The 10672-nt window shown below is 39.8% G+C and overlaps 1 protein-coding gene across 7 annotated transcripts in view; it reads left to right on the top strand.

The window, feature by feature from the left end:
- The first annotated feature begins 3412 nt into the window (after positions 1-3412).
- The window catches only part of LOC147903062 (uncharacterized), a 116589-nt gene continuing 109329 nt past the window's right edge, over positions 3413-10672 (top strand). For 2 of the 7 annotated variants that reach the window (XM_087374156.1, XM_087374155.1), the window contains exons 1-6: positions 3413-4191; positions 4380-4442; positions 4695-4781; positions 4876-4927; positions 5036-5105; positions 5227-5423. In XM_087374156.1, coding sequence (XP_087230282.1) covers positions 4139-4191; positions 4380-4442; positions 4695-4781; positions 4876-4927; positions 5036-5105; positions 5227-5423 — 522 coding nt within the window. In that variant the 5' untranslated portion in view covers positions 3413-4138. Of the gene's footprint in view, positions 4192-4374; positions 4443-4694; positions 4782-4875; positions 4928-5035; positions 5106-5226; positions 5424-10672 lie in introns of those variants that run through there. The other 5 variants (XM_087374150.1, XM_087374151.1, XM_087374154.1 and 2 more) reach the window with 5 other exon arrangements.

The raw sequence follows: 10672 nt of genomic DNA, 5'->3' as shown, positions 1-10672 counted from the left end.
GCAGGTCATCGCCTAGTGTGATGACCTACTGTCTACGTGAAGAGGTTAAGAAGTATTGAGAAATGCAATTTTAAGGAGTGGGAAGTGTGTACTTGAGTAAGCTAGGTCAATATTTAATAGTGTGGAAGCAAGTTAATTAAGTTTAAGTCTTAATAATAGTAATATCATGCATGGAGATGAAAGTGGGCAATTTAGACAATTGTTTTCGTTAGAAGAGTCCTTAGAAAGGTGAAAATAAAAAAGGTAAGTGGAATAAAATAGTGTTTCTCACAAGAGCAATGAAAAGAGTTAAAAGGCCGAGGGACATGATGACTTAAATGTAATGTTTAGGAGGAGGGAGCAAGAGTAGGCAGGAGTGGGTTGTTTGAGAGATATAGATTGGAGTGTGATGTTCCATGAATAATTCTACAAGGACAAGAGAAGGATTAGAAATACATTTTTTTGAAAAATTAATAATAAATAAATAACAAGTTAAGGAAGGAAGTTAAGAAGCCAAGAAGGCCTTATTGAATTAAGTGTACTATGTGCAACCGTCCAGAGTTACAGGGGAAAGGACATGTGTGTGGAAGACTTGACAACACCCCTTTGCATAGTGAAAAGACAAAAGAGCAAAGCTAGACAATGAAACAGAAAGAGAAACTTATTGCATTAAAGGAAAAGTTTGTACGAGTCGGTGAAAACGATAACCAGTAGTGGTCCATTTCGAAAAAATGATTTTGTGTAAAATGCATAGAAGTTTAGCTTGGATAAGTCAAAGCAAGCATCAAAGTCTGCATACCTGCCACCATCCAACAAGAAAACCATGGTGAGAACCAGTTAAACTGTAGTTGGGAAGACAAGTGTCATAAATGCCCCTCCCTTGTTGAACAAACCCTTAACCACTGACGTATTAAGCTAGATGAAAAAAGTTGAGTGCAAAGATTGACAAGAAACAATAGAAGAGGGGTTTAAAAATTAGGTAAAGAAAATGAAAAGAAGGGGGGCTGGGGGGGTTACAAAGGGATAAGGGGTGCAAGAATTAATCTTTTTGAATAATTAAATAAAAGAAAGAATAATCATAACGAAACAAAAATTCCTTTATGGCATGTAGAGAAATACAAAATAATGAGCCTATGTGGGCAATTAATTAGTAAAGTACATATACATATAGAAAGGAATTGAATGAAAGAAAGAATAGTCATAACGAAAAAGAAGAAACAAACTTTACAACATATGGAGTACTGAAAAAATAATGTGGAAAATAGAAACCTATGTGAGAAATTAATAACTACAATAAGATTAGTAAAGTATGTAGAAACAAGAGAGAAATATTTAAAAGGGGGGGAATGGAAATTTAAAACACTAGAATTTTAAATATTTTAACATAAATTTTACCCCCACCTAAATTCACTACATTAGAGCTATTTTGATTAAAGTCCATCATTTCTTATAGAAGGGTGAATTACATCTATTGGTTATCACCTCATTATACCGTTATTTTGAATATGATCAGACCTAAATTCTCAAATTAGTATTGCTAGTAATTACTAAAATTGTATAGATATAATCTAGGCATTCATGGGGCTAAAAATTATTGTTAGCCTAGTTCATTGGGCTATTTTTAACCCGCTATTAATTAGATGGTTATACATTAATGGGGTATAGGAATTTGAAGACAAATGATGTTTTATCACTAAATGGCTAGGTTGGTGTTCATTAAGTATTGGTATTCCACTACCCATATGGCCCCAATAAAAGCGTGGTTATGACATTGATAAAGTCTCGTAATCCATTAATTTTGGACCAGTGCACTCTCCAAATTCATTTTTTTAGTTAAAATTGGATGAAAATTTTACCTTTTGAAAAGCATATTAAAACAAAAAAATGTAGTTTTTGGAAGTTTCAAAAATTATAAAATTTAATGAAACATTTTACATCTAAAGTAGAGTTACATCAAAAGTACTAATAAAATTTGAAGAAAATTTTGTAATGGTGTTAAAAAACATCTTTCAAGACGAAAAACAATATTTCAAATCCATGGAAAAACTTTTATTACTCATTATAGTTACTAGAAGATATGTATATTTGTGCTCTCTATCTTAGAAGCAACTAAGTCTTGTGCTTCGCACATCTCTTCATGAGTAATAAAATCACAAAGCAAGAAAAGCTACAAGGAATTTGAGATTCTTTCTTCAATTATTTATGTAGCAAGGTTACCCCTAGATGTTTGATTGGGTCGTCCTCAACAAATCAAGAGTCCAAGTGAGAGGAATACAATTAAAACATGAAGTACTAAGAATGCAAGTGTTTTGTTACCAAGAATAGCCAAAATTGTGGAATATATCCTCTACAAAGGAAACTAACCGTAAGGGCAAAAACCTCCTAACTTGAGGGAAAAGTCCCCCAAAGGTTTGTTCATGGCACACTAATGATTTAACAAATCCTCCATGTAGTGACACTGTGAACATGTACAAAATGGATCAATCACTAGAAGGAACTAAGGGCCTCACAACTATAATGGTGTGTGTAAAGCCTGATGGGTGCCACCTTGTTGAGGATGTGTGTAGATGGCTCGTAGGGGCTCTCTATTAGTGTTAGAATCATAGAGCTCACTAGCTAGTCGATGTCACATTTAGTGATGTTCGTAGGCTTGCCACTGGACTCAGTCGTGGCATTGATGAAGGCGGCTGGCTATGCATGGTGCTCATTTCTTGCTGCAGTCTACTTGTTGGTCATCTGCTTGTTGCTGGTGCTGAAGAGTTGCCTCTAAGCCTAAAGCTTCAAACTTTTACATGGGTATTGCCTTGGCGAATAGATCAACATCATGTATAGAGTAGTAGGTCAATGTCATCTCCCCTGCATGAAGCCTCACTCTGATATAATGATCATGAAATCTCACTATGCTTTGGCATGGGCATGAAAAATTGGATTCCTTGCAATAGCCATAGCACTTTGATTATCAATGGGAATGGTAGTGGGTGTTTGTTGACACTCACGAAGCTCTCTAAAGTAACTTCAGCCATACAAAACGTACTATTGCAGCGAAGGCTCATAGAGCTATCTATTAATCTTCCAAGGTTGCCTTGTGTATAAGGTGTGCCATATATAGAAACAATCACCATAGCTTACTCCTCCCTCTCTAGGTGTGTGAAATGTATACCCATTTATAAAAATGCCACGAGCCCATTGTGAATACCTAAGGCCAAAAGACATGATCACTCAACATATGAACATCCCACATAGAGCTATCTATTAATCTTCCAAGGTTGCCTTGTGTATAAGGTGTGCCATATATAGAAACAATCACCATAGCTCACTCCTCCCTCTCTAGGTGTGTGAAATGTATACCCATTTATAAAAATGCCACGAGCCCATTGTGAATACCGGAGGCCAAAAGACATGATCACTCAACATATGAACATCCTACCGATAATATGAGATGGAGCTATCATGTAGCGATGACCCCGTTATGAGGACGTCTTATGATAAGGAGGAAGCCAACAAGGAGTCGAGGGTCCCGTCATGAATTGTTCTTGGACATAGGGAAAACAATTTCATGTCTTCATACATTTTGCGACTATTCTTATGCAGTATGTATCAAACCATTGTCCTCGTGCAGTTGGACCCCGATCGACTCTCAAGAAAAACAGATTCAGCTTTTCAGAGAGTTCAGATTTCGACGTTGTTTTGAATTGTTTGATTCGTTGTAGAAAGCAGTGGAAAAACTAAATCTGCAAAACCACTGCAGGTCTTCCACAACGCCATAAATAATCCAATTATCAGGAAAGGCGGTGTTGTGGAGGGTGCTTGGTGTTGTTCCTCTTCAGGAGACATCGAACTAAGACAAAATTGCTGGAATTACGAATACTGATTCTGTCGTAAAGGTGTATAAGGATCGTGTTTTTGTATGGAATCGTCTTAAAAGAGCGAACACCGGGGGAGGGGGGTCGTTGAGAAGAAAATCAGCACCACGAAGTTTTCGGTTTGGTCCTTTTTATTAAGCTAACTGGCAGTTACAACCAACACGGAGTCGTACTCCTTCGCAATACTAAGATCATTTTTTATTTAGCTGCATAAACGAACGTCAAAACGGAAAGTTCGAGATTGTAAAAGTGAACTTCTGAGGCGCGCATATATCTAGAATTGAATTGCAACCATCATGACTCGACCATGGCTTTCAACATCAGAAGTAGAGGAATTCAATGAAATCACGTAGGTCTTTCTTCTGCAGGACGTCTTTCAATTTTCTTCTCTTTGCTAAGCCATATCGTTCTTTCATAGTTTTTCCGTTAAATGAGCTTCACAATGACCAACGAAAGCATAGGGGCCAGCTAGATTATATTGTCTAAGGGTAGACGTCAATAAACAGTCTCTTGCTGTTTTGACTCGTGCAATTATAGGTATGACAAGATAAAGTCCTGCTCTAGTATTGCGAAACTGAAACGGCTGGAAAAATATATGAGGTTGATCCCAAACTCCTCGTTTTGTTTTCTCCCAAAGTGTGACATGCGTATCATGAAAAGTCACATTTCCATAAACCTTTGAGATAGGGATCCTATTTGAACTTCTTTAAATCGCGCATCTTATACCTACCGGACCGTAATTAGAAGGGTAAACTTTCATGTCTTTAGACAGTTCGATCAGACCTGAAAACTATGTGAATTAATGCTACTTCCTTATTCCTCATTTTTGGATGTGCTATATGCGTCTAACAGGGAAGAGGGATTCTTCCAAACTGCAGAGGTGGTAAGGCAGACAATAATACAGCAAGGTGGCGTAGATCCCCATGGTCCACAGCCTGGGTAAACCTAGTAACCCTTGTGGAGTTGCAATAACGTTTCACTGGATTTGAGAATCTTTGTATAAACAATAAATGCCCTTTTTTAATGTGCGCAGCATCTCTGTGTTGGAGGTTGAGGATTTGCATAAGAACATGGATTTGTGGCAGGTGCATGATGCTTCTTTACATTTTACAAATTAGAAAGAACAAGTGAACAAATTCTTTAAAAAATCATCCAACATGGTTATAGCTTGCAATTGCCTGGCTTTACTGCAGGTGTCTATCCAAGAAAAGGATGCAGAGCTTCGAGAATTGCAACTCTCCAAGTCAACATCAAATTCTGATCGTACTGTTTCCTTTCATATTAAGTCCAATAGACCAGACATATAAAGTTTCTGGCTGAGTACCTATAATCAGGCTTTTCTTAACGAGAACGCAACTTTAAGCCAACATTGTATAATCTGCAGGAGTGCAAAATGCCACATTGAGCCATGGACTTAAAGTCCCCAAGTTGAGAAGGATGAGTTGTGGATCTTTGGAGCCTTCCAAAGACAATGAGGGAGTTGAAACTTTTGAAATTTCAAAAAATATTCCAGCAACGGATATTCGCAGTGGGAGGGAATACTATGAAAAATGGGAAAAATATATTTCTCTGTGGGAAAAGGTTTGGTACTGGCTACATATTTTTGAAGATGCATAAGGTTGTTTGTCTGAATGACCTCTGAAAGCAGCCAATATCATAGTACACAGTCGTAATAATGAATTTAAACGCTTGAGTAAAAGAGAATTAGAATATTATATGAAATTATGAAGATGCATATGTGGGCAGTTGCAATGGTCTGAAGCTAAGCGGAATTTTCAATATTGGCTACTGCTCAGAGAACCTTTGTATCAGTACACTCATACCCTTGCCAAGTGTTAATTACTGCTTGAGGTTGGAAAGGGTGGCAGATCTAGACAACTGTAGTTCTCACTCAATTGGCAAGCATTGTAACATAGGTTGATCTGTTTTCCTTGTTTCAGAAACCTTCGGAATGTTGTCAATTTCAGCATGTGCTGTTCAAGCCTGAGTTATTTCATAAGCCAGCCTTATCAATCGTCGGGTGTCTCTCTTCAAAGGAATGGCCTTTAAAAGCTAATGTTGGATAGATGAGCCACTATTGTGTAACATTCCAGACGAAAAGTTACAAACATTTAGTGGTTTTTGATATTGAGAGGGGGCATGATACACAGGCACTTCGCTACATTAGCAGGACTCTGTGCAGAAGCAACACCTTTCCAGCACAGTTTTTTAAGTAAAAAGAGTCAAATTTGTATGGCTGATACCTTGGCAAGTACTGCTGTAATGTTGTAAGCTCAAGTATTCCTGCATTGTCGTTAGCACTTGTGTCTGCTGTGAGTAGTTGACAGCGCTTATCATAAAAGTATTTTCGAAGAAAAGAGTTGTTGAAGCTTATAATTGCAGTTCTGCTGCAAAAGCATATTTCAAAGAAATGAAGCTGTTAATCAGAAAAGATGGTAATAATGCTTTTATGTTCTTTTTATATTCCAAATAATAAGCTGGTGCAACTACAACTTCAGGCTTGCTTGTTAGCGGGGTACAAGACTCCACAGGAATATGAATAGAGATATCGGAATAGAACAGGAAATACACCTTCGAACAATATTCCGAACTCAAAACTTCAAAAGAACTGCCTTTATCATTTGACACAGATGGGTATGCATTGCCAAACCTGAAAGCATCGAGAATAGATCAGAAACAGATATACCGTATCATGTTGCATAATCAGAACTTAGAGAATCATAGCTCATATCCTGCACGACTCTGCGTACGTCATTCACATGAATCACTTACACATACGTGTAGAGACATATCACAAAAATGTGACTCCTCACATCTGATGATGAAAAGACACAATATCACTCTCTAACCTTAGGACACCTTTGTATGTAGGTCCTAAGAATATAGTGGTATTACCACTGACACACTTGGTGGTTAGAATTTGTGGAATTCCAGACTCCATCCTACCAAAATATTTATAAGATGAGTCTGATGGAAGTTAGTGGTCTCTTGTCATTATCTAATCATCACATCAATCCGAGACCATGCTGGAAAATAGAAAGAAGAGCTTGGTGTAGTACTAAGTTTCCAACTACCCCCAAACGTACAGAAAGAAGTACTTGTGCCAAAATAATTAGCGTATGTACTTGTTGTGGCTTTGCCATAGCTAGTTTTCATTTTTATACTGTGTTTTTCAACACAGCTCAGACTGATCCTCTTTTGCAGATAAGTCCTGTTCTGTGACATCCGTGTCAGAAATAGTATACATGCTAGCCTTCAATTCACATACTTCGTTCTATAACTTCTCAATCTTATTCTGCAGAAGATGGTTCTGTAAATTATCTTCTTCTTGAAGATACACCTTGAAGGGTTTCTGATGTAGATAAAATAACCTGTGCTTCATGTTCTGCCACATGCCTTGCATGTAGGCACACAACTATTGCTGCATGTCCTCGAATCATTATTGCTAACAAACATGCCAACAATTTCTACACATTTGAGACTCCACCGTGGACAATGCTTCCAGTCTGTCTTTCAGCAATGTGTTCTCTGTCACTCAGTCTGTATATTTTTGACCTACTTCATCCATTTGCTTGAAAAACACCACTTCTCATGTCAGAGAGCTATGTCTATCAGATAGTATACTTGAATAGCTTCCTGTTTTCAAACCTCTGCTTGTAGGACTGTGATCCGGGCTTCCTCCAATGTGGAGTCCATCTCTGTTCTGAACTTCTGATTCCCGCTAACCAGTTTGCCATTCACCTTTTTGACCATTTGCAGTTCCCTCTGTGTACTCCTTAAAGTCACATATTTTGCCTTCTGTTGATCCTTGAACCTTTTCAACAGGAAAATTACCTTACTGGCATCCACAAAGGTCACTTCATCTGGATCCCTGACTTCCACCTTAATGGTGTATCCGCCTGTTGAAAGTTCCTAGTTCCTTGAACCAGTAGTATTCTTTTCAACCACCACAACATCTAGTTGTTTAGTTGTAGATGGAACTGTTTTGTCTGTGTTCTCACTGAGAACTGTATGCAACTTCCCTAGACTTTCTTTAGTGGTTTGCAAATCCTTTTTGCTTCTCAAAGTTAAATTTTTATTAGAGTTGTACCCACCTTGCTATGTACTGGTGGGGCCTGGCATCAGAGGCTCTTCCATATCTTCGTTCTTCTTGTGAAACTGTTTGGTGACTCTGTTTGGTTTCTTACAGTTCTTTACAAAAAATATAATTTCATTGAGTTATAGGTCGGCCAAATTCTCTTACCATCAATTCATCTGTGCATGCACTTGCTGCTTTCGTTGCTGCTTTAGGAATGTTATAACAGCAATTCGAACAAATTGCAACTAACTCAACGTTTATACACATTTCAGGAGTTAGATATGCACCGTTATTCTAAACCTTGCTAAACTGTGGAGCTGCATTTTTGTTAAACGCCCGCCGCCACCAATGTCAAAAATTATAATCATATGCAATCTTCTGAAGCCAGCTGATATCCGCTGTGACAAATGGAATTTGAAACCCAGAAATGGAATAGGGGGATCACGAGCCAACCTCTTTGATGGATGTAAACCGATTTTGTTGCGTTTTCGTTGTCGCTTCCTAGAGCCTTGGTGCAAGCCCACGGACTTTTGCGAATGGAGTTTATGCTTGCCCATAGGTGCAGAGTGAGTTCTAGAATTAGAGAGATACTAGAGGCTAGAGGAAGTGCTTGATGTATCCCCGTTTGCAGGGTTCGATGGTGGAGGTTGCATCTTGAGGACATCTCGTATCACAATCAATCGTAAAGACCGAATATGATGCACTTTGCTTGAGAATCTAAGCTCAGAGTATGCCAAGCTCTTGCAACGGGGAGAAGATGATTGAGCAGAGAGTCATGCAAACTCAAACATTCAGTTGAACTTGATTACACGTGCGAACAATCGTTCATTGACTATGATAGATTCGCCACGTCTAATCACACTCATACACCTAACTACCATTGCCAGGCTAGTGCATCCTTGACTGTTTCTCTGGTATGGCTTCAGACGGAACCCATTCACCAGTTTCACATAATTATTTCTGTGAAGATCCAAAATACGGAGCATACCTTGTTCTAGATCCGGCACTATTAGGAATGGGCCATCTTATCGGAGTTTGAGTTTCCTTGAAAATCTTTTTCAACTTGGAATTGTACAGTAACACAATACCTTCGTGGAAGATTTCTGACGTGTGTTAGTTTCGAGTCTCAAAAACACATTTTAAATAGTACCCATTTGTTGTTATGAAGCTTGAGAACTTGTAGCAAAGCACTATCACCGTCTCCTTCAGTAACCACATCCTTGGACTTGCCTGACCATCTTTGCAGGATGCTCTGTGCATCTAGTTGGGGGTAGTGAACAGAGGGGTGACAGAGGAAGCGAGCCTTCTTGGTTGTTCGGATACAAAGACACTATTATATCCTCAGTATTCTTGGATGTTTTGTGTCACCTGATATGAGGCATTATGCCTCGTTTAACTGAAAATGCAATTAATGCATGAGCCTGTGCATCCCACACGAGACTAGCTTAGGAAGCTTGGGGAGGCTTAGGGCTAGATGCAGGCAATTCTCGAGCTGAGTTGCAAGGGCACTGACAGATTAGGGTTTTCGTTATTTTTAGCGTTGCTTTTGGGCCTGACCTAGATAAGGGGTTCAAGGTCTCAGTTGTCAGAATCGTGAGTGGGAACGAGGTAGTTCTCTCTTGCAGGGATTGAGTGCGGATGCGCACATGCTATCTAGCGTTGCCCTAGCTTCATTTGAGTCTGAGACCCTGAGGGCGCCACTTGGTGGGATGGGACACCAGGCTGGTTGTGACTAGATGGATGATGTGCCAGTAGTTCAGCTCATGGCTCGGTCTCAATCCGAGATCCTGTCTCATGGATGTCATGGTTGGGTGGTGAGCAGCCTGCTAGTTTCTTATCCTTTCTATGGCTGTTTGTGTCTGTTTGTAGGTCCAGATTCTTAGGAGTGATTGGGGACATGTCATTTGGTATCAGAGCCAAATCCTGAGGTATGAATCGTTGTAGAGAGAGGGACTGAACGAGTTTTACTCCAGGTATGCCCCAAATTCGAAAATTTCCTTGGATCCCTGCAAGTGTTGGTGATTGCGCCAGTTGTGGTAAAGTGATCGTCAAGATTACGTCTGGGTGTTGATCGTTGAAGCTGGTATTAGATTCGCTGAAAGATCTTTGAGAGAAGGGATCATGATCGTGGGGTTATTGTGTGGAACTTTTGGGCGTAGGAACCATGCGCAAACAATTCAATCGTTTGAGGCATGACATGCTGCGAAATTAGGTAGAGCGGTAGCTAATCTCCGGCTGAGGGTAGGCGCTGCAAGGATCACGGAGGAGATGGGTGTGCTAGGTGCTGGCCAGGATAGAGGAGAAGCTCGCTTGGAAGCCAAGGAAGCAAAACGCCCTCTGCTTTTAGGTGCTTGGCTAAAACAAGAAGCTTACGTAGGGGTCAAAGCAAAAAAGCACTCTGATTTTAGGTGCTTGAAGCTTGCTTTTTAAAAGCGCAGGTCTAACCTAGCTTATAAAGCTTCAGCCCACCCTTCCCCAGGCCCTGATTTCGCTAGTGAGCTGCAGCAAGAGATTGCAATCTGCTCACCCTGCCCCGATTCGTGTTAGCTAGTCCGGAATTGAGTCACTAATTTCGCATCTTTCCTCTTCATCAGTTTCGCTGATTCGCCTCTATTCTCTGGGCTTTGGCAGTGCAACGCTTCTTGTTGGGTCGCCATCTTCACAGCCTTGCTATTCTGTTTTCTCTCTTCAGTTGCAGCCTCCGCTTCCTTCCTTTTTCCACGAATCCTCCCCCATGGCTGATGCGAGTATC

The sequence above is a fragment of the Dipteris shenzhenensis genome, chromosome 4 (genome assembly GCF_047967505.1).
Source record: "Dipteris shenzhenensis isolate YYH24624 ecotype China chromosome 4, Dip_SZ_1.0, whole genome shotgun sequence".
Lineage (NCBI taxonomy): Eukaryota > Viridiplantae > Streptophyta > Polypodiopsida > Gleicheniales > Dipteridaceae > Dipteris > Dipteris shenzhenensis.
Note: the sequence above shows the minus strand (reverse complement) of the source record. Positions and strands in the feature narration are given on the sequence as shown.